This window comes from Hylaeus anthracinus, unplaced genomic scaffold, assembly GCF_026225885.1.
Source record: "Hylaeus anthracinus isolate JK02 unplaced genomic scaffold, UHH_iyHylAnth1.0_haploid 4, whole genome shotgun sequence".
NCBI classification, from domain to species: domain Eukaryota; kingdom Metazoa; phylum Arthropoda; class Insecta; order Hymenoptera; family Colletidae; genus Hylaeus; species Hylaeus anthracinus.
This window is the reverse complement of record NW_026535289.1, coordinates 15,421,408-15,445,854: the sequence shown is the minus strand read 5'-3', so window position 1 is coordinate 15,445,854 and position 24,447 is coordinate 15,421,408. Positions and strand designations below refer to the sequence as shown.

The 24,447-nt window shown below is 46.9% G+C and overlaps 1 protein-coding gene across 2 annotated transcripts in view; it reads right to left on the bottom strand.

Moving 5' to 3' along the window:
* Nucleotides 1-2,400: 2,400 nt before the first annotated feature.
* The window catches only part of LOC128895177 (dorsal-ventral patterning protein Sog), a 55,091-nt gene continuing 33,044 nt past the window's right edge, over nt 2,401-24,447 (bottom strand). For both annotated transcript variants that reach the window (XM_054157527.1, XM_054157528.1), the window contains exons 3-9: nt 23,123-23,226; nt 17,813-17,942; nt 11,396-11,461; nt 9,515-11,305; nt 7,353-7,504; nt 6,459-6,782; nt 2,401-3,857 (exon numbers count right to left, since the gene is read on the bottom strand). In XM_054157527.1, the coding sequence (XP_054013502.1) occupies nt 3,663-3,857; nt 6,459-6,782; nt 7,353-7,504; nt 9,515-11,305; nt 11,396-11,461; nt 17,813-17,942; nt 23,123-23,226 (2,762 nt within the window). In that variant the 3' untranslated portion in view covers nt 2,401-3,662. The remainder of the gene's footprint in view (nt 3,858-6,458; nt 6,783-7,352; nt 7,505-9,514; nt 11,306-11,395; nt 11,462-17,812; nt 17,943-23,122; nt 23,227-24,447) is intronic.

Below are 24,447 nucleotides of genomic sequence, written 5' to 3'. Positions count from 1 at the left end.
AGCGTTGACTAAGAGTACGCACACGATTTTTAAAGGCATAAACGGCAAACAGCGAATCAACGCCTCCCGTGAAGAAACGTGTGTATGCCCCGGGATCGGAGTACATTATTGCCCAGACGTGACGTTGTGCGACGCAAAGGATGGCATCGTGTGACACGTAGCAAAACCCCAACTGTTCCCTGCTTCACTTCTCGACTCGTTTCGCTTACTAGTGTCTGGTTTCATTCAAGATGGATTCTTAAGAAACTACAGATCTACGTTACATTTTCGAAACATTCGACCACGCTTCAATTCCTATTTATATTTCTCGTTGCAGAATATTCTAAGACTATTTACTTTCGCCGACTCGAAGTGTATTTAACAGAGAAAGAATTGAGATGCTACGCGATACACTTTATCGAAAAAAGTACTGTATCAGAAACGATTAAAAGCAACCAGGCCTGCCAGCTGCCGCAGCTACGCGTAATATCCCCTTTTCCTTCTCGTCTTTCATCGCTGATCGGATCCCCGATATTTTCCCTCAAGATTGCCCGAAAAGATACTCGGAATTTTTAGACTAGATAATAAAGAAATGCACAGAGAGATATATAGCCGCGAGACACTTGATCGTGCTGCAAGCCGTGAACTGCATCGAATACAGTATTATAATCGAGAGATCGAGAAACAAAGTGACACACGTCAAATCAAAATCCGCGATTATAATAAAAAATGGGCAAGGAATACTGTATTCGAAAACATTTAACCTCGTTGACTTTTCCGTTTACAAGACGTTGACAAATACAAAGTACTCAAATTCGAAAAAACAGCGCTCACGAAAAACTGAAGATATACCAATCCGCGAATGTTTTCTGAGATAGTGTGAGCCGTCAAGCCTGGCTAAATTAAACGAAATCACGAGAAATACAATAATTACAAACGCTAAAATACTCTTCTTTCTTATCGCCTCTATTTCGTCTACGTCAAAGTTCTTCGCGCTTTATAAAAATTCTACTACATGTACTCGTTTCGCTCACGTCGATTCGCATACGCATAAAAAACCTGATGCACACTTAACATACACAAACACGCGCACCAGTGGTGCATTATGGATGCATACGCAACGATAGCGACTATCAGCATTAACTTATTAATTTAGTGCATATTTTGTTTCGACCTCTGAAGTTGCTTGCAACATTGACGCACGGTGACGTAGCTAACAATGTTAGAATACTCGGAATATTTAACGAAAAAAAGTCTTAAATATGTTACCAGTCAATTTCTGATTGGTTGTGTAATAAATAGCAGATTCGGGGAAGCCCTGTAATCGTCCAACAGGGACGAAATACCTTACAAGAATATTTTGTTTCGTCTAAAAATAGATATTGCTTTACAAGTTTTCTTCGGTTACATTTCTTTTAAAATGTAAAGGTGTCGTTTAATATCATTTATAAGGTAAGATTACATTTCCTGTGAAAGTGCCTTACCGTAAATTTTAGCACAGTGCCTGAGATTTGCTTGCTACGCCATTTCGCAATTCCAGTTTTTTATCGAATAACTTAAAGAACCTGACAATAAATACGTCTATAAATTAAAAAAAAAAAAAAAAAAAGAAGAGTGCCTCCTCTCTCTCTCTCTCTCTCTCTCTCTCTCTCTCCTCCTCTTCTAAGAGTTACGAAGATGCAACAGAGTCGTTCCCTTGGCAACAGAAAAAGAGAGAAAAAAACGTTTGTTGACGCGAATACACCACCGTTTCAAGGTGTTATGCTCGTTCGCAGGACTAATTAACAATAACAATCGCGACGATTCCATTAACAATGTATCGATAATAGCGACGACAATAGTAGCACTAACATTTATACTATTCAAGATAGTAATAGAAACATTATCAATAATCATAGATACGATGATAACGACAATGACAATGATATAACGATGATTGGCGACGATGACAAACAATGGACCAACGAGAATGATAGTAAATTAACGATTAATAATGTCTGTGACGTTAACCTTATCCAATTACTCGCAATAATCAGGATAATTATAAGTTGGAGTTTAATAGTAAACGTTAGCATTCGCGCAAATGATAACTGATGCCACCATCGGAGGTTGTTCAGTCTTCTTTGGTTGCTGGGTAACTTGGTGAGGTTGGTGGGTACGGTAGGGTACGTACGCTTTGCGTTTATCGACACGACTAAACTCCTGTCCTCCCCCCAATCCCTCTCAGGGTTGGTCGACTCTCATCCCGCGCATTTTCCCCCTCCAACGATTTCTTTTCCCCGTTCCACGAACCAGAGGTGGGCAAAATTTTTATCTAGATAAAAAAAATTTCGTATAACCAATAAAAAAGTAACGTTCAAGTTATAATTCGAATCAACTGTTTGCTAGAACGAACTTTACGAATAAATAAGCGTACGAATCGTCGTTTGGTAAAAAAAAAAAAAAAAAAAAAAAATAAATTTTAAATCTATACAAATTCAAGCCTTATCGTCCTTTAATCGTTAACCTTTTTCAACCATCAACGATTTTCACGTTTTAATTTTCAACCAAGTAGTAATTATGGTTCTGCCCCATCTCTGCCCCGAATAGCCGTCTCGCACCGTGTCAGGTCACTCGAGATAGAGAGCGGTGGTTGGCTTCCGGTCCGTTTAACCGTTGATGAGAGCCAATTGATTAATAAACGTCTGGTCCCGCGGTTTGTGGGTGCCGCAGACATTAGAACGAACAACTGACCAAGCGACGGGAATATAAGAATAGCATCCGACGAACGATCTTCTCTTCCTCTAACTCATATTATTCTTATTGTTATCGTTTATGGCTTCCTGCGCGCGCCATCATCGCGACGAATCTTTCTCTTTCGTTGATCATAGTCGGTGGACCAAAATAGGGACATACTCAACCCTCTATCGCAACAATTTTAATCTATATTTCGATCAAAGAATAACGCTGAACTTGCGTGAAAAAACGGCCTCGATATTTTGAAATCGTACTTGGAACGATACTCGAATACTGTTCGTCTCTACGTCAGAGGGTTTCCAAACTTTCTCGACCACGCGTACCACTCTCCGTTATTCGATTCGCTCGGCGTATCACAGATGGCGCGCGCTTCGTGCTTTAGGAAACGTTCTACCAGATTCAGAACTGGGACACCCATATTACCCGATCATTCGTAGACTCTGGAATCAGCGTATCTTTCTTTTCTCGCTCGTGAGTTTTCGAAGATCTGGCAAGTGAAAGAAACGACTTGGGAAATTTTTCCCATTGCCGCGTTCAAGACTTAAACTTTAACGCGTGGTAAAACGGTTAAAAAGCCACGAGGTAGGTGATAAGGGCTACAAAAACGACATACCTCCAACGCGGCTGAAAGAGCGAGATTTGGAACCTCTTCCCTTAACCAAGTAGAATCTTCTTCGGAACCTCTACCTCTGGCTAAGTCCATTATTTTCTGGAACTTGTTCCGTCAGCCAAGTCAATTCTTTCACTTGCTGAGCAGCAATTTTATAGCTGCGTTCTTGTGCCCCGTATGATTCCACGGTTCGTCCGTCGCTTGGCTCGGTGTTCTGACGACGACTACGACGAGCAATAGCTGATTGCGAATTCGACGACTACGAAACAAGGCTCAGAAGCGTGTTTTCACGTGAACCAGGAGAGTTCGGAGAGGAGGCTCGTCCGTTGGGCCGTACTCAGCTGAGCTCGCGCGGCGTCACGGAATGCCGTCCCGGATGATGATTGTTGCGATGATGACGCCTCGCTCGACGGCACTGCACCGTGCAACAGTCGTCCGCGTCCGCCATGTAATCGCCGCGCTTCATCTGATGGACGATGGAGTTGCAGAGCGCCCGTGGACACCGTTTTCTGTCGCACCTGACCTCGCCATTCTGCAAACAAAATCCAGGATCAAGGCTCGCTTTAGATCTTGCGTCGTATCGATGACTCGATGACAGATATTTCAATTTTCAAATATATTCTATACACTTGTCGAAATAAAGATCAGTCCACCTATGCCAGATTTTTCATTCTCCTAACTGTACGAGCTCGACACGAGAGAGAACCGATTGCGAGCCGAGATCGAGATCTCGAGGACTCGAAACGATCCTTTTTCTTAGGCGTAATGCGATCCGTGGCCGCGTTCCATTTTCATCGTAATGGATGGTCCCTTTTAATGGTCGATCCGGGCGAACGAGTCCGGTTAAAGGTTTTCTCCTTAAAGGTCTCACGGCGTGGCCGTGTCCAGGCAACGTAGCGAGGCTGTTCCGAGCGTGATTCTAACGAGTATGTGGCCAACGAGCAAAAATAAAGCGAGCCGCGACTGTTTTTTCGCCAGAGACCTTCGCATAATAATGAAACCGCCAACGAAAACGCCCCGAGGACTTTCTTGCCCTCTAAACTACAGCCGATAACCTGAACTGATAAAACGTCGCTCGGTACGAAAAGGGACTCGTACGAGTACGTACACCTGACGATTCTCGTTGGTCACGGCGAGTTCGTTCGAAGCTAAGACGGCCCTGTATATCCTGCGTTTTTCTAACTGTTTACGACTCCGCGGGGACACCGTTCGAAGAAGCCTGTCGAATAACGCTGAAAGTTGAACGTCTAGTCGCGGTGTCTGACCTAAAAATTAAAAGTCGGCAATCAGCGAAGCTGGCTAGAATATGCAACCGAGTGTAGATAGCGTCGCGATAACCGGTGTCCACTAGAAATATTACTGTCCTTTTAAACAATGTGAAAAACCGGTTCAACCAGGCAAAAGTCGTTCGACGTAAAGAGTGTCGTTGGATGCCGCGCGCCGCGCCGGAGACGGCTTTCTTGTGAATGGGCGCATACAGGAAATTTCAGGGGCGCCGCATTCGTTTTATTTGATTTTTATTCTTTTTCTTCGAGTGGGTTCGCGTGTCCTTTCTAAAGCCTCGGTGGGACGACACTTGTTCGAACGTGTTCTACAAGCCTGGTGCAAAGGTCGTCCAAGGTCATGGGATATGTCGAGTTAACGAGCCCCGTCAACTCGAGTCGCTTAACGAGTCAGGTTGCTCCGTCTTACGGAACGCTATAAAAGCGACGATCCTTTGTGCCATCCTCGTAGGCAGATCTTCCACGAAGACTGTTTGCCCTCGAGAGGTTACATCACCACCTCGACGATAAATCGATGTTCCTAATATCGAACTTGCGCATTCGGACATCCCCTTTAATTCAAGTTTAAACTATTTTCTGGAATACTCTGACAGCTGTCACTACTTGTCAATCGTAGTTCGCGGTTCGTTCTAATAAGAAATAGTTGGCGGAGTTAGTGAAGACGTGTGTCTTCTGGATCGTGTCGGCCGGTAACTTCAGGCACGAGTGGAATGCGACCGACGCGACGAGGGGGTTAAGAACGATCGTGTAAACCGGAAATTGTCGCGCTTGCCGAGTAGAGTACCGTGACAATCTCGCGCTACTAGTTCTCAACGGTACCGCGGCCAATGAAAGCCGCTTTGTGTCTAAGCAGCGCCAGAAGCGATCCATTAGCGCGGCTCGAAGTTGGCGGTCGATTTCGGTCGCTCGCTTTAGACGTCTCTTTCGTCGATGGTGTAGGGAGTCTAAACGAAAAATAAGACACGGAGATTTGAATCCACGATCCTCGGATCCACAAGTTTTTACGAAACTTGGCAAATAAATAGAAGTCTAGGTTGCGAAGCAATCCCTGGCTGTATCTCCTCGCAAGGATATCCTTCGTACGACGCTACACGTTTACCTAATAATACCAATAATAATAACAAATTGTCCCGTATATTTTCCCTGTTTCCTTTCGCTAGTGCGACCTATCCCAGTCCTACAATTACAAACGACGCTAATCTCCGCTATTTGTTGCAACCCGCGCGGTGTAAGAACATCGTTGTACATCACCCTGACACTTTCAAAGGTACGCCACGCTCGACTGTAATTTGCGCTACTATTTCTGACATTGCGATGGGGGGAAACAAGAATTCGCACCTTTTCTTTATATTATACCTAACGCACGGTGTATCTTCTCCGAGTCGTATAAATTTGCCCGTGACCGCAAAGTATATTCGATACGCTCATTGCTGCAATATCTCCGCTACCTTAACTCATAGGTTGTACAAAGTAGCGCCAACTCTGCTGCAGGGATTCGTGCGTCGAAGGTCTAGTACTAACTTGGCTTGGAATCTCAGGATTCACTTGCGCGAAGTAACACCAGTCATCCTACGAGTACACTTTCAATTTCTGCGAGTCACGTTAATAAAACCTGACAACTCGACTCGACCGCAACGTTGCAGCAGACTATAACGCAGCAAATGACTCTGCTAATACTATCATAGGTGCGTAGCGTGTACTTGGCTCCGACGAATTTCACCTCTACTCGTATTTCGAATGACGGAATCGTTCGTCGGCAGATCAAATAAAATAAATATACCGGAATCCGACGGTGAGTATAACGACGAGGTTAATCCCGTTTCTAAACGTAAAACGTCAGTGGTTCTCACCTTGCACCTGCACTTTACGCATTTCATCTCGCCGTGCGAGTGGACGCGTGGATGCCACTCCATCCCGTTTTCGTAGGGGCCACCGAGTGGATTCCTGCAACCGCCGGAAGCCAGGATCTCTTCGGCGGTGCGCTTCGTAGAGGGCGCCGCCTGGTCCCGCGGCAAGCGCGTCGTGTCGCCGGCGACGGCGGCGTTCAAGGTGCTGGGCGTCGTCGCGGGACATTGTCTGCAGCAGGCTTTCTTGCTCGGTCTGAAGGCGAGCTTCTCGTCGCAGTCCAATGGCGGGCACTGCACTCGTGGACACTTCACCTCCAGCGTGACCGTCTGCAAGATAAATGGGAACCAGCTTGAGCTTTCTTAACGTGTGCGCGAGTTGTTTTTGGATAAATGTAAATTCTATCAACGTAATATCATTACGAATATACACTTGTGATTTTATTGGCGTTTTGTTGAATCTGTGTTGTCTTATTGTGTTACGTAGGACACCCTGTACGTTCGAGGGTAATTTATCTACGTATTTAAACGTGTTTTCCCGTGGTTGGGTTTCAAATGGAGAGGAATACGCGAAGAGGCCTGATCGAACGGCTCGAACGGCTTATCTCCGATAACGAACGCAACTTTGTGTAACGCGTTTCAAGCACGACTTGGAACAATTTACCGATATCTGTTTAGAAAGGCCTGTCACCGATTGCCGATCGACTGTGCTCCCTAGTGTCAAGACGGAGAGCAACTGCATTCTTCTGGCGCAACGGTGTCTGGTTGAATTTTTCATTTTTCATATACAGGTCGTTACGAAACTGACAACGAACGTATGGGGATAAACAAAGAATCTGCAGATACATACGTGAAGCATTCGGTTAGGTCTGGGTTAGGGGAAAATTTGTTGGTACTTACGTCGCAAGTGCAGACCGCGCAAGTGTCGAATCCTACTGGAGGTAAGTAGGGATGCCAGGACGCTCCAGCCAGATGGAATTGACCAGCCAGGGTGCAACCCCTCGTTATCGAGCTGACGTTCTTCCCCGTTCCGTTCATGTTGATGCCAGGACCTGGGTACACAGATTACACGACATTTTTAATAACACAGTTCATTACCAAACAAGTTTTGACGTGTCGGTGCAGTAGCTGATGGGAAGCACTAGAAGCAATCGGAGCTCCCAGAAAAATGCGATCACGCGCGGATTGAATCTTCTCGAAGCGATCAACCTTGTTCATTCTCAGCAAGAAAAAAAAGAAAAAGAAAAAGAAAAAAAAAGAACAAGAGACATCTCTGTCGCGTGATTCATCCTGTACACGAAGCTCGACGGGGGGAATCGTAAATCGGTCGGTTCGTTTCGTTCGCGGCGTTCCTTTTACAGATCTCGTTTCCCAGTCGACTAATCGGTCAGACAAATCAGACGCCGTTTCCACGCGACGTGTTCAAATGATAGAGACGTATCGCCACGGGCACGATTGGCCGGTCGCTCGCTCGCGTGCGTGCGTGTCTGGAAAAACGCGTCTCGAACGGAATCGCGTATCGAACCGGCACTGATCTGTCATTTTCTTGCAGATCCTATCCGGCGATACATTGAAGTTTAACTGTATCTAATTAAATCGGCCGAGTCGGTCGTCGCGCGCTCACCGACATGTTCCGTTCGTCCGGTTATGCTGTCCATTGCGTTGTTTATTCGCGCTTACGCGACGTCTCTTGTCCTTGGGTCGCCGTCCTGCCAAACCGGTGCGTCAGTCCGGTCAGTCGAGAGAATTAATTTTAGATAAACGCGCGTCCCGGTGCGTTGCCATCCGATTTCCTGGAAGATTAGAAGAGACGCGGATACGTTCGACGCGTTCGTGCAAATCTGTGCCGTCTTACGGATGCCGCGAGTCGAGCTGCACGGAAACTTGGGTGCAAGGTGTAATTTTATTATTACGAAATCGCGGCTTCTAACGATAGATCGAGTGTAGCGTCTTCGGAGAACTCGACGCGGGATAAATTGACCTCTCAAGGTTATCGATGGCGCTACCCCCACCGCGCTGTTTGCCGACTCGACCGCGTCATCTTAACTCTTCGTCATCGCAGGTAATTGAAACAGAATGCTCACAATGTGTCTGCTGTACGTTGGCAACGGTTCAATTTTCAAGTTTGTAGTTTATGAAGTTCTATTGTATCGTTGCCAACGTGTTTCTGTTTTTGTTCGTAAATAACTTTGTAACAGGCATCCCCTGTAAATAAAACACCGCTTTGGGACCCCGAAACCTCAACGTCGGCTACATTCTGGCGCCATCTAACGAAAATAGCATCGAAACGTGTAATTTCGCGCGTTTCTGCAATTTTAGACGACGAATTGGATGGTGTAAAAACACGAACAAGTTGCGAGCAAAAATGTACGTTAAAAAGTGTAATTGAAACCGTTGGATCGTTGCCGGCGTTATCGTTATATCGTCGAGTATTCGTAAGCAAGCTTCTGTCCCGATTCTGGTCCGTTGGTGAGTCACGCGAGTACCACGCATTCGGTGGCTAACGATCGAGATCTCGTTTCAACCACATTTTCTCCCTCGAGTGGAGAAACGCAATAACAGGCATCGATTTTATCCTATTCGAATTGCACCTGCAAAAACGATCAGCACGCCGGAATGGCAGCTGAAAACGGACAGGTAAGTACACGCCGCGAAGTAACTCCCGATAAACAGTCGTGTAATTGAAACTGGCCGTAGATAGGCGTAGCTAATTCTATGCGATTACTTTCACGGAGCGTGACACGGGTAATCGGATTTAATATCAACCGCAGGCAGTTGCCTTAATTCCCCAGCCCGGGTTTATCGAGCGACACCGTCGCGTCGAACGGAAAGGATAATTAATCCTGCGGTCTTGGCACGCGTTATACGTTGCAACAAGAATTTTAAGAACCAACGGCGATGACAGTAATCCACAGATTTAGACGAGGGTAAACTAAATGCGGGGTGAAACTTGGTTAACGAGTTAACGGCCCTTGTACAAGATTTTCCAGTGTTTTAAACGAGGAACGCCACCGATTCACTCAAGCGTAAACGACAAACAAATTGAGCTCTGCATTGCATACCTGAACAAATGGGACAACAGTGTCCAACGGGGGGTTTGAGCTGCTTGCCCTGAGGACACGTGAGCGCCGGACAGGGCACCGGGTCGCACTGGGCCAATCCTCGATGACAATGACACATGGAACAAGGGTCCGTCCCTGACGTCCACTGCGTGCCCTCCTCGTAGAACCTAGTCTCGTGAAAGCAGGCCCCCGTTTCGATATCCGACTGGGGTGGTTGGAGATTGTACGCGACCACCGACGCCACGTCGTTATCGGCGTAATGCGGAAGACAGCTGAGCGGCGCCCTGGTCTTAAACGGTGCCTTCAGGACTCTGTCGGCCTGCTTGTCCGTCACCTCGAGAAACCCGATACCCGACTCGATTCTGTACAACTCAACGGGTGACAAGCCTGTAACCGAACCTTCCAGAACGTAGCCGTTGAATTCTTCCAGGAGCCTCCTGGCGACTGGCGCCCCCTGGGCCAACAGAGGCATCGTCTCCAAGTATAAACGAAAGGTTCGCAGCTCGTGACTGCTAGACGTTTGCGCAAAGCCAGCGATCTCGAGCTCGTAGTGCAGAGAACAGTCCAGGTCCACTGCCGTCCAAACCAGTCCAACTGGACCTGGATACACGGGTTCCAGCGACGGTCTTCTGAGCAACACGGGCGCAGTGGTGTCTCTGGCGTCCGCCACGGGCCTCTGGAGCAGACGTCCTCGCAGCACAGATCCCAAATGGGAAGCTGCGACCACCGACAGCTCGCCGTTGAACAGAGGCTCGAGAAGCCGAGGACCGGGACGATCCAGTGATCCATTGGCCAATCCATCTACCAACGATGGCGTCAGATCCTCCAGCTCCGTGCGACGCTTGCCTCCCTCGTCGACCAGAGTTACCAAAGGATTCTCCTCTTCCAAGCCGATCAGCTGGACGCCGTAACGAAGCGAACCCGCGCGGTCCAAGAACGCCCAGGCAAGCCCAGACGCCGCGGAGGCTGTCTCCGACAGGAGCAGCGTTTGGTAGATGTCGCAAGTAGCTCGCGGACCGACCACCCCAGCCAACCGCAACGCCTGAGGATCTTTTCTCGACATTATGCTGATGGACAACTTGCCGCGCGTCAGCAATCGCAGGTCGGCTCCGGATAAAGCGCTTCTAACTTCGCCAAAGTTTAGCTCGTTCGACGGTTTCTTCACTATAATCTCCTCGCGAAGCACAACGTAATCCTTTTCCATGTGCTCCAGCTGGACTATCAGAGGTACTTCCGATAGGTCGTTGGGTAGAAAAACTCCGTTGAAAACTAGAGAGACGTGGATCGAGGGTGCCGACGCCGACGATGCCGATACGATGGCTGTGGCCCCTGCGCCTGACATCAGGGATCGATCCACCCCCATCGTTGGCTCCAGCAGCGACGAGAACTGTTCCGTGGCTAGTGCACGGTAACGGGACAATTGTCCCGTCAAGGTGGACGATGGTTCCCATATAAACGATACGTGGAGACGCTCTTCGCGTAGGAGCTTTCTGTAATCGCGAGGTACACGTCTCCATACGCCGCACAACTTGCCCGTAGCGTTTTGATAGACTCCACCGATGGGGTCGATGGTCTGCTCTTCCAAGATGCTGCCCGACCCGTCCACGAACTGGATGCTCCGTGGACGAGGTGTCGCAGTCGATAAATAGAAGGAGTAGTAGAGGTTCTTTCGGTGGAAAGTGAAACGTCCCGTCGCCAGATAGTTGTAGGCGCTGTTGTACATGGACGTAGGGGTGGGCTCGTCGCGACGCAGCGCTTGAGACGTTCTACCCGTCAACAGAGTCCCAAAGTCTAGAAAAGGACGAGTGATTAGGTCGGAGAATTGGATACTCTATCCACGGTTTTTTTGATGGTTGACGCCAAGTCCTTTGGCTAACTTACGTTTCAAGCTCCGTTCCTCTTCTTCCGAGGTCAACTGTGCCGGAAGGTCTTGCACTATGTCCGTACCTGGAACAAAACGACCATTGGAATTAATCGTAATTTAATTTGATTTTGAAAACAATATTTTCCCAACTATTCCGATAGTCACTCGTTATTATTGCAATTTTATTGATACAGCTTCCACGATCACGCGTCGGGCTATTTTAGTACTTATAAATACTTTTTCCAAATTGTACTCGATCATTTTGCCAATGACGACGCGACGTTCGCGATCGAACATCCGAGACGCAGAAGCTGCGTGGCCGCAAAAAAGTCTTTATAGGTCGTAAATCGGTCCAAGAGGTTTGCTCGCGCACCATCGTCGCGGCTGACACTCTTCTCTGGCCGAGAAACTCGTCGTTAAATTCGCCCCTTAACGCATTCGAAGTGGTTCTCTTGTAGGTAAGAATTTTTGTACCTACACGTGACACTCTATTTTCTATTATCTGCGTACGTTAAGACTTAACGCGAATCGAAATTCTTCGCGCGTCTATGCAAGTTTCGGCAATCCCTGGCGTTCGATTTGGATCGACGAGAGGTTCAAAGATATCCAACGCGATGGCGTATCGATTATAAGGCGGCACCCATGTGCCCAGAGTCGAACGTTAAAACAAAAATAACCGACCAAAGTGTGCTGTGAGCGAGACGGGGAAACGCAGCGGTCAGAAAAACGTCGGAGAGAGAAGAAAGAGGGATCGGAAGGGGGGAGCGTGGATCCTCATTCAGCCGCGACGTGTGTACGGACCATAAAGAATGCCAGTGGGGTAGGAAAAGAGGCGGCTGGCGCCAACCACCGCTACTTTGAATGTTGCTTTTATGGCGCATACCGCGCCGGTCCAGCCGCACGGATACGTTAATTGGTATACGTACAGTACGGGCCAGTGACAGCCGTACTCGCGACGCCGTTTCACCTTTCCGACCGTCGTGTTCACCTTTTAACCCTGAGGGCTTGCTGGCGCAGGTTAACGCACCTCTCAACTTTGTACCGGGTTGTACATTCTTTGCTGTGGTTTTTTTTCTTCTTTTTGTAGTAAAGTTTGCGTGTACATTCGATCGGAGTAAAAAGAATCCATTAAAATTTTGTTCCTCGAGAGGTTAAAATTTCCATGGATTACGCTCGGTGTACCAGACAAAAGGCCATGTGGTCCGCCGTGGCGCCACGGTTCTTTTATCTGCCGCGCATTGGAAGCCGAACGAGATGCCGAAAAGGCACTTTTCGATCAATTACGCCAGCCCCGATACACGCGCGAGTTTGTCGATATTCTACGATGAATGGTACACTGTTCCGGGCTAACTGACGAGAAACGAGTGGAAGTAGCCATCTAGTGAGCCGAATTATGGATGGGAGGTTTGAGTTTGATACAATAGAAACAATAAATTCACTCATTTTCAAACAAATAGAATCGAAAGACGAACAAGAATTTGCTTATGCGAGACTGCGATTGTCCTCCTCGTATAAAACTATTCTTAGCGGATTCTTCGATTTTCTACCGTCAAGTTTTTATTCGTTTCTAGAGAAACGAGCAATGCAAATCTTGCAACGATTATCGCAAAAAATTAGCGCGCCATTCGCGAAAGAGCTAGGATGTAGATTGGTGATTTTACGACAAGTAGCCGCGACTAGAAAGAGCCCTGGAGCCGTTTAATGGCATTCGCACGGGGACCGACACTTTAAATGGCGCTTTCGACCGAAGGACGGTCGTTATTCAAGATTAAACGCGTTCGAGAAAACGGCGCCCAAATCTGCGCGTTAAACTCACCGCGTTCCCACCGAACTTGACGCGTATACCTTCTCCCCCTGCCACACCCCGAAGGAACAGGTAAATTTTTGGGAATAGTTGGTCGGAGTAGTCGCTTATTTTAACGCAAGGTGACATCGTCTAACCGGCAAAGGGGGAGGGATGCGGGGTATCCAGAACGAGTCCAGCCGTCATTCGAGCCGATGAGAATCGATGCGACAGTCCAATCGAGGGGCTCGCGGGTCGCAGTTTCTCATCGCGGTACGTGAAAGAGAAACGCGCTGGCGGCTTCATCTTCCATCAGCGGGGGGGCAACAAGCCTGCCAGACAGAGATGGCTGGAATTTTATTCGAATAACAGACGACGAATATAAACTCTGCGTGGCGATTTATCGTGTAAGGTTCGTTCGATCGAACGATTATTCAAACGAAATTTCGTTTGCTCGACACGAAACATAATTTTATTTTGTAAGTCGAGCTAAAATTTTCGGAAGAAAGAGCGCTAGAGGGGAACGGACGCGAAATTAGGAACGAAAAGGCAGCGGACGGTAAAAGCCGAGGCGGGCGATAAGAAATGACGGAAGAGACGATAAAACGACGACGGTTGTGGGCCACGTCGGTAGAGGAATGGCTTGCGAAAAGAAACAAACTTTTTCTCCCCCGCGACCTTCCCAAACCCTCTTTGCGGCCGGGGCTCCTCGTCTATTCTCATTCCCGCGCGTAGCGTTATGCCCGATCATTACGTATGCTAATATTTACATTTAGATTGCACGGCTTAATCGAAGTGACGCCATGCGGTAATATAGCCGGCGCCATGGCGCTAAACCGTGGCGCCCGACCTCTCCCACCCCCTTTCCGACGCTCTCCCATCAACCTTCCGCTCCTCTTCGTTCCTTTCGCTCGCACGCTTCTTCTATCGAGCTCCCTCTCTTTCCATCATTCATCCCGCGTTTGTCTCTACCGTTTCTCTATCATCGACTCTTTTTTCCGCACTTTTTTTCGCTGCGCACCTCCACGGATCCTCCGCTAACCCTCTCGAATCTAGTACGGGTAATTCGGTGTCTCTCGCGGTCGCTTATCTGACCACGTTGTCTCGCGGATTTATGTCAATATTTGCACTCGGCGAAAGGTGTTAATCCTAGTTACGAGAGCAGAATCAGAGTTTCCAGTCGAGTAGGAGTTCGCCAACGCGTACAGCGTTCTAAATATTTACGGGAGATGGTTCGCCTTTCGATTGCTAATCTACGCAAGGAACGCGACGTTCACGCGTAATTGAATATCGAGTAGCGCTATCCGAGCTATCGCGCACCGCTACGATTTACGGGACACCGTCGGCGTGGTAACTACGGTTTCTCCAATTACCGATAAACTTGAGAATTACGCGGCACCGTCTGCTAATATTATTATTTTTACTTTCCATTTCCAGACCGTAATTGAATATACCGGAGGAAAAGTATTCGTCGATAATTCGTTGTTTGAAAGAGTTTTACGTCCTACTTGGAACGAATCGATATTATTTTTATTTCCGAGCAACTGTACCGAAAACAACGGTCCGAAATCGATTGTTTCTAGTATTCGTTTCAAGTAAAATATGCCCGGTTTCTTTCTAACGATAAATCACGAAAATCTACAATTTATCGTCGCGTTACCGCGAACAACGAACCGAGCGCAATTTAAATGGATTTTTTTTTCTTCTCATCCAACCGTGCCGTATGATTTATCGTCGACCAGTCATCTTCCCGTCAGTGGTAGAAACGGTCTGACAGGTTTGTGCGCGAGCGATGATTAACGGGAGATGAAATCCGATGACATTTCTCCTTCGCTCGATAGCTGGCAATTCTCATTCACGAGATTGCGAGAATTAATACGGGGAAAAAAGTGTGCAATAAAATGCCAGAGAGATCCGAGTGGCGCGCACTTGAGGCGGCGCGCAGGCTTTCCACGGGGACGCGATAAAGAAATCTCGCGCGCCCCGAATGGAAGTAGAAAGCGCGCGGACAATGACAGCGGAGACTTGTCCACGGGTAATAAATGCGAGTTCGCTAATTGATTCTAAGTAACCAATAAATTGTGCTTGCCCGCGTTGCAAAAGTGAATAGCGCCGCGGTATCTTTCCCCACGCTCTGCATACAGGGTGTCTCCGACCAAGGATCACGCTATACATACCTTTTTTTCAATTCTTTTACGGGTAGATCACGTTACGTGTAGAAATTTATTCCGTGTCTATCGAACAGCAAAACTCTATACGATATTCCGTTAACAAAAATTTCAATAATCTTGTCGTCAGCCAAATGTTTACGCGAATCGTTCGATACGAGTTTCTCGTACGGAGACAACAAAGTTGTGAAAAGATCAAACGCGTTTAGAGATCAGACAAAAATGCGTCTATTTAAAGGCCGACTTGGTTTATCGTATCTCGTTTAACCATCGAGTCGTTCGAGTGGACAAAGTGTTATGATAATTTCTGCGTCCATAATAAAAACAAAATAAACGATCGACTTAGAAGGAACATCTTGTATACGTATCTTTTATCCGGTCGTTTAATTGCAACGCTATTTCATCATGCCAGTCGGTAACGACGTCAGTCCTCGACCGCATTGTAGAAAAAGCTCGTAAAAGGTGGCACCGGCTCCCTTATTCGTAAATAAAATGTAGGATTCCTGGCGCCTTAGTGCGTGTTTCTCGGATTAGGTTTTTTCAACTTGGACTTTTTTTTGCACGAGCTCGTGACTGTATCGGTCGCCTCACGATCATGACCAACTAAACGTCATACCATTATCATAGTAATATCCATCTAATCGCGGTGCAATTTTCTCTGCTCGAGTTTGTAGAATGTATCATTTTACATGTTTGACTGTGGCAAATAATTGTACGATAAAACTTGGTGCGAAAATATACCGAAAAACAAGGTTTACGAGGCAAACGGGTTAAAGGCAACCTATGAAAATACCGTGTATACATATACTCCGACCAGTGACCCGAGAGAAGTATACTTTATTAAATCGACCAAACGGTGTGGTCCATGGCGAATTTATGGTCGACTGTTAAACGGCCCCGCCTACCACCTATACATACATGTATACCTCTGTATACCATGTATACCTCTGTCCGTGCACGATGTACCTCCTGCGCGTTGCTAGGTTAAAGCTAAAGCGCCGTTCGCGAGACAGTGCTAAATCCTCGGCCTTCATTTTTCGCTGCTCCTTGCATTTCCACTGAAAAGCACGTAGGAATGGGCGCAACTATTCTGACCATTTCGTTTATTCCATCCGCATTCTACGCCGATTAACGGCTATATAGAAATCGGTCGACCGAGAGAGAAGGAAACGCGTAGGAGAGAGGAAGAGAGAAGTCGAGCGAACGTACGGTAGAATTCGGCCCCGCACCTTACCAGTGAAAGTTGCACATCTGCGAGATAATACGTACTCTATATTCGGTACACAGATAACGGACCAGAGAGAATTTCCTAGATATAATTTCGCCTAACCGTATAGAGATCACCACCACAGCCGACACAAAGATTGTCAACAGAAACAAGCTCGATTCTCGGATAGAAAAGAAACGAATCGAGTATCGTATTTTATAAAAACTCACGCCTGTATCGATTAGAAAATGATTCGAACGCGTTCATCCCTGTTCTATCGTACCGAACCGTTAATCCGTTAATAGGTGTACTCGAGCATCGAGGCGATAATAAAAGTAAGGGTTCCGGCGATAACGCTCAACCGTGATTACATGGGATTGCAAGTACGATTAGCGATCGGTCGATCGGCCGACAGAGACGGAGAAAAATGATCCCGTAGAAACCGGTAAAGAGAAAGATATGGACAAAGAGGCGGTGATCGTTGATAAATGATTTATGCAAGCCACTTGACTCTCATTAATGCTTCCAGGCCCGATACGTTGCGTCTATATCCTTTGGTGATGTTTACGAGCCACGAGACTGTCGTAAGCTCGCTCCCGATAACTGGACTAGTCGCTTTAACGCTTGTTTTTCACCGCTCTAACCCTTTGCGGTCCTATGTCGAGCGAGGCTCGACCCAAGTGTATCGCGTTCGCGAAAGTCTGGACCGTAACAGGATTAACGAGAGATAAACGAGAGATCCGTAAGAAATGAAATTGGATTATATGTTGCGAATAAGAACGGTACGGTCACGGTTTACGCGTTCACGGTGAAACGGATACACCGCGTGGAAGGTGCGTTAACGATTGTCGCGAAGCTCGAATCCCAACATCCAATGACGTCAACCTCCTTATCTCGGACACATTGTCATGTTTCCACCGACGTGTGTCCTATTTCCTCCGCGGCATTCTGTGCGTTTCTTACAGGTGTAAGCCGCGTCCAACAGTATTTATCGACATATTAGTCGACGCGTGCCCGCCGCGCAGTTCTAGACGTTTTTCTTCTTCGGTCTTAAAACGAGATAGGAGATAGCGAAAGCAACGTTTCTATGGGTGCAAACACGTTTCAAGTGTACCACTACGAGGGGAATTTTCGCTATTGTAATACGCACAAACGCAACAAGATTACTCGTTCGAAATATTAAACTTTGATCGAGAACGTTAATGAAACGCGCGATGTTCTTGGATGGGCTACAACTTGCAACGTGCTTCGTTAAAATAAAGTGTCAACTACTCACTGAAATCTCCTGGACAGGACTTGCAGCACCGACCAGGAAGCAAAACAGGCTCGTCGCACGTCAACTTCGGGCACTCGTTCTTGATGTTACGACAATGAACCCTCGCCACGATACGCCGTTTCTTTTGCACCTGAAAATAGAATTTCGTGCCGCGTGTGAAACACAACTGGAACCATTAGCGCGAAAATGAAATGAAAATCGCGAAGAAAGCAGCGTTTGCAAAAGTTGGTAAAACGGCGATTAACGAGCACCGTTTCCAGCAATATCTTCGAGTCTTGTAACGCGCTCACATGTTTATCACTCGTTTACGCATCGTTGGCGATAGTTGTAACGTTTACATACGCGGTCACGCGATAAATCCATTGGCAAGTAATTGGTAGGTGTTATTGATCACAAAGAACTCGTTTATCACGGTCGATGGTGGCTTTATCCACGGCACGATTTACAATACTCCGTGTAATATAAATTATTATTTAATGTCTCTGTTGGTCGCCAACTTTCTAACACGATCGATCGTGAAAAATGATCGCCGCGACCTGCCCCCTATAATTATTCTAAAACCACGGTCAACGGAGCCCGTTATCGATGCGTGCGGCATACACGGTACGTCTCATATATTCATATTTCCTGACTTTGCGGAACGCCACTTTCCACCATACATTTGTCGTTTCCGCCGTGTGCTGTTTCGCCTTCGGAACGTTTTACTTACCGGTGTAGTTCTTTACTATATATTTACACTAGACCTAGGTACTGAAATATCGTTGAAAAGCAACACGAACGTAAACGTGTCGCGAAACGTGTCTCTCGCAAATTATCGAGTCGTGCATCGTCACCCAAAGCCTAAAAGTATCTCCCGCTTTAACCGTCTCGCGAACAATCGGTGCCTCTTGAAACGCAAAATTTACTTCTGGCGCCCCGTTTCTCGTGCAATTCGAAATTTAACGCGTTCGACTGGCTCGCCGGTCTTTTCTCGTTCTTCGGTTTCCTTTTTATTCATTCATTTTTGTTCAGCACGCGTATCACTATCGACCGAGACGCGTTGCGCGTTTCAGGAATGCCGTGCAACTCTATAAAATCGTAAACTTAATTTCTGCTCTTCGAGCTGTTGTAACTGGTAACTGGAAACCTCCGTTCGGCCCGGCGTCTACGATCCCTTATTTCTGACCCTTAGTCGGCAAGCGACCGTCGCGAAAGAATTTCACGAGATTGGCTTTTCACACCAACGGACAGGCTAGGCGCCGCAAATCTGCTGTAAAGTTGGATATTTATCGAGTGGTCGACGCGTGTCCGTCGGACACCGCAGATAATTTTACGCCACTCTCGGTTTAACGGGCTCTTTTACTTTCGAACGGTAAAGGTGCCGCTTTTTCAGACATTTTTTACTTGGACACAGTCGGCGGCAGGTTTGACGAATACATGAAAACTTTGAAAAAATTACTAGATCTAAAAAGTTTCGTACATAAATTATTGTATGCAAACATCACCTTATTTTGCTGCGTCCTGTACGAAAAGCTAAAGCCAGTTGCTAAATCAGCCATTTTTCGTATCGATTTTTCTCTTAATAATAGGGTCCGTATTAACGAGCGTGATTTTGAGCAGATAACGCACGGCTGGCAATCGATTAGCTCCGTTCAACGACTATCTTTCGGACTTTCTCGAGGAAAGGCGTTGGCTTAATGTCGTATTCTGGTTCAACGAACCTCAAACTATACCATTCGAGTTTAAGAGTAGCCATCGATAACGATCCATTTTTTGAGGGATGTCGTTGCACCGACAGACCTTAATCGTGAGAAACCGTTCGTTCCCCTGGAAACGTTCCAAACGAAAAGTTTAATTAACGCACGACGAATCCAGATTTTAATCGCGCGAAACACCTTTCATCCGACACAGGAACAAAAGCACCGTTAAACGAAGATCATGTCGAGATTTCGTTCGCACCCACTCGTGCAGGATATCTCGGCGACGTTGAAAAGGGACGCCGATGTAAGGTGGTTACGAATGGGGAGGGTGTTTTCGATGCCCACGACTCGTATCGGCCCGACTATTAAAGATACTCATCTTATTACACAAAACCTACCGACACCTCCCACGCGATATCCGCGTTCGTTCTTTTTCCCGCCGTTCACCTTTCTTCCTCTTCCCCTTTTTGCGTCCAATACCGAAGATCGTAGTCCATCCAAGCATACGCGTTTTTGAAACTGACCAACTTTTTATCGATTCTACTCGAAGGGTACACGACTACTCCGATATCGCGCGTCTCCGTGCTATGTTATTCAACTGGAATGCGGAGATACGTATCATCCGACGGCGCGGTGTTAACAAACGAGAACGATAAACAACGGTTTATGGGAACCAGAAGTCAGTCTGGCCGAGTCACCGAGGGGTTAGTAACATCGGGTTAATAGCACGACCCGTGGAACGGTTTAATTGTGGGACGAAGTATGTGGAAATAAATTCGAGGTCAATCATAAAACGATTCGAAGCCCCCGTTGTTACGCGGTTCAATTGATATTCTCTAGCGTAGTAACGGGCTCCGTCGTTTGCGTTTGCATTTATCGTCCGCTCGGACGGACCTAATGGACTTTAATTTAGCCAATCTTCGTAAACTCCGTCCTTGAGTGGCTACGGTTCTTACGTGTTTGCCTGTAACAAGTCTGGCCATCGCAACCGTCTCGGCGCACGGCGAGCACGCAAACTAGCGGCGCTGCTAAATATCATCGTACTTGTTCGTTTTCCGTCAGTATACGTTCCTCGTTCATTCCTTTCCTTGTAACTCCGTTTTCTTTGCTTATCTTTAATTAATTTATATTCACCGTAAAGCCTTTTTTCCTGCTATTTTACTTCTTATCGTTTTTCATTTTTACCATTACGATTAATTTATATTTATCACCACTGTTAGTTTTCATTGGGCAAACAATTTTTCTCGTTCCGCGATACCAGAGAGGAGAGAGAAGGAGAGAGAGAGAGAGAGAGAGAGAGAGAGAGAGAGAGAGAGAGAACGCAGAACGAGAGACTCTGATACGGGACAGCTTGGACTAGAGCCTTATGGACGGACGCGCGAACTCTATTTTTAGTCTCGAGAGGAATGACAGTCCCTCTTCAGTGTATACGAGGAGCTATTGATAGGTCGCGGGCTTCGTTGCGAGAAGCGGACAGACACGTCGCGTGAATCACACGAGACGTCGTTTCTTTACCTAAAGTCATACCGGGGACTGGTGTGTCTACCGTTACGCGCTTCGCTTCTGTACAGTTACGTTCTAGACGATTTCGCGTTCTAGCCGCGAAATTCAGACGCCAAGAGCCACGGTAATATATTAAGCGATACTCCGGCGTATAGTCAACCTTTGGAGGGGTGAATCACGCAATCAGTCTCCGCTGAAACACCTCTTAAACTCGAGTTACCACGGTTAAACAAAAATACGCGTCGATTATTTTTTATTACCGTTCTACGAGCCTACAAAATTGTTTGTAAATTGGAACTCGAACCTTCGCGCCCATTCCTTGACATTTCTCGTATTTCGCAACCGTATCGGGGAATAAATATCGAAGAACGAAAGAGCGCCTCTCTTCGTTGGCTAATATATTCCCGTGCAGCGGCACGGATCAAAAGTTTCTCTCGGTTTTTTCTTTTCTTTTTTTTTTTTTCATTGGGAATACACGAAAGCGTCCCACACGCGAGACCCCACGCACGAATCGACGCTGACTTCCGGCCCGAACACGTTCCCCGCTTCTATCATTATTTCTACAATAGTGTCAAAATAATGAATGGCTACCCCGATCAGAAAACCGTGGGTGGATGAATCACGCCAGGCCTCGGTTAGTGAATAGCGGGACGCTTCTTAATCGAGACGATCGTTCCGACTCGACGGAAACATTCCCATGGTATCGTGTTCCAGGGACTCGGGGTGAGTGCATCTATCTAGACGAAAATTCGGATTAGAAAAAATTATTCGTTTGTAACTGTAGTTTAAACGAATGCTGATAATCGTTATTTTGGTACATTGAAGCACCTCGACTAAAGGTCCACGACCTGATCTGTATCGCAATGTATCGAAACGCATAACCCAACATAAACCGTCGCGACCCATCATGGACACGTTTGCGATACCGTTTCCTCTGCGTCCGTAAATATTCCAACGACTATGTTCTTGCTCGATCGTTTTCGACAGGAAAGTACGTTTTATACCTACGACTAATAAACTAGTCGAATAGTCAAAATCCTAATTAAAAGGACGCGACGTGACGAGTGACGAACACACGTAAGACAATACACGCAGGCGTGTTTATATGTATACTATACGGCAGCGGTATAGGCAATCTCAGAAGCGGACGCCAGTCTGTCTCGGACCAGGAATGGGATTAGAAAGCACGTCAAGTCTCCGTGGGTCACGTCACCCAGATCGAGATTTCGTCCGTGCTTTGCGTGTTACGTCGAGGCTACAGCGCTCTCCAAAGGGCAATGCCATCTCCGCGACCTTCTCGGAAGTAACGATCCAGGAAACCGTCCGACGTTGATCGGATCATAATGTACAGGGTGTCCCGAGTAAAGAGTTACCAGCTGTTTTCTCTAGAAACTAATAGAAATCGCGCTTTAGCGTTTCCAGAGATAAATGGTACGAGGAAGGAGGAGCATGTCCTTATCAAACTATATGTATAGAATTTAGTCAAATCGATCTTTTCCTTTAAATAAGAAGAAAACAGCTCGCGCGAAACACAACTTTATATAAAACGTACTTTACACGACGAGCGTCGAGTAAAAGGTAATCCATCTCTTTGTTCGGAAGTCGTTTCAAGATCGAATTAATCGTTTAAACGGACGTCACAATTTTTTTGTTAACACAGCTGAACCTCGTTACAACGAGCATAAATATGGCGAGATACCGTCTGTAACGTGCAAGAAACTGTAATGACTTTAATTTATGCGTATTACTACGCGGTATTGTACGCTTGGCGATTACCGTAGAAATTCTGACAAGTTGAAGAAATACGTATCAAAGAGAAATCGTTAAACGTAATCCTACCTTAACTGAGAATGGGAAACGTTATACCGAGAAGGCGGGTTCGTGGTGGAAAGAGAAGTTTAGGAACTACTGACCTACACGAATAGTCGGCGTGAATTCCGTAAAAGTCACGTCAGGTCGGATCGGGCTACATATGTAGAAAGGTAGCCGGCGCGCGGTCCGTTGCGAGCCTCGCCACAAGTCGGGGTTAGAGGTCACAAACACAGACAGACCAGCGTCAACTCGCGCGCGCGCGTACACACAAAGGCACACGAGAATGCGTGTGGGGCACACCCACTTTAATACGTACCGGAATGCATTCGCATTTGATGCAGTACATGACTCCGAAGGGCGGGCCCAAATCCGCGAACCAGGTGGAGCCCAGTTCCCGTATCTGCTTGCCGAACGTGCATTCTGCAACAAACAGGCAGTTCCAATTGATCCATGAATTCTGAAAATGTCCAAATATTCATCCAATTTGCTTGACCTCGGTTGTCCCTTACAATTATATACAAAAAAAATATCATCGAATTGTTGGTAGCTCAGCCACGAGGAGCTTCCGAGTGCAACGGGTTAACGTTAAAGCATTCCTTAAATTTTACTCGGTTTTATCAAACTATGGATTCCGAGGAGTCCTGTACCGTTAAATTACGATTTCATCGCGGAAAGCGTCCACAGACTCCTCGAATGCACAGATTGGAATACAAAAGTAGAGAAAACGGATTTTTTCACGTGCTAAGTTGTACGCGGACCAGTAACTAATTACGCGATTTCGTTTCTGGAGAAATTTCTTGGCAATTAGGCGACGCACGAGCCTCGTTACACGCGGAATAACGCAGCCGGTATTTCGACGGAGAGGGGAATATCGCGTTTAAGGCTTCGGGGACCGCAAAGAGCTAAAGATAAAATACAAGAGACTGCAATGCGTCGAAAAAGAGTCTGTCGGCCGCGTTATTTTCGGCGTCGCGACACGATACTTTATTTTTACGCGGAAAAGGAAAGGACACGCGTCGCGTGACGCAGTCATACACGGCCTGATCGTCTGTTTCTTCTTTTCCTCGTTTGCTATTTTTCTTTTCGTTTCTTAGCGGAAGAAGGTAAGACGAAGACGATGTCACTTTTAAAACGAACCAACGGCCTTGCCGAGACCAGCGCGCGCTCCGTTTTCCTTCCTACAGCCAGTTCGCGCTTCCTCTCCGCTCCATTGGCGACCGTGGTCATTGCTTTCTTCTTTTGCCCCGTCTCATCGTCGTCTCGGCGATTTTTAAGCGGCAACGCTTTGTTTGTTCGCGCGCCGATGATTCAGAATCCAGCGATTAAATGCTTCGAGCCGGAGAGAGTCGTTTCATTCATTTCGCGGGGGTTTCACTTTTATTCCGTTCATGGACGTCGAGGGATCGCACGTGCGTTTCACGTATAGCGTATACGAACGAAATGGAAAGCTGTCTTCTCCGACGGAGGACGCTTCTACCTCTAAATAAAGAAAATATGTTGCTCGAAATTTTGTATCCAGAAAAGAATCACGTCTGTGTTCGTTCTTTCGGGATTGTACACTTTCGACTGGTCCGTTTGCTTTGGCTGTGCACCCGAGAGAGAGAGAGAGAGAGAGAGAGAGAGAGAGAGAGAGAGAGAGAG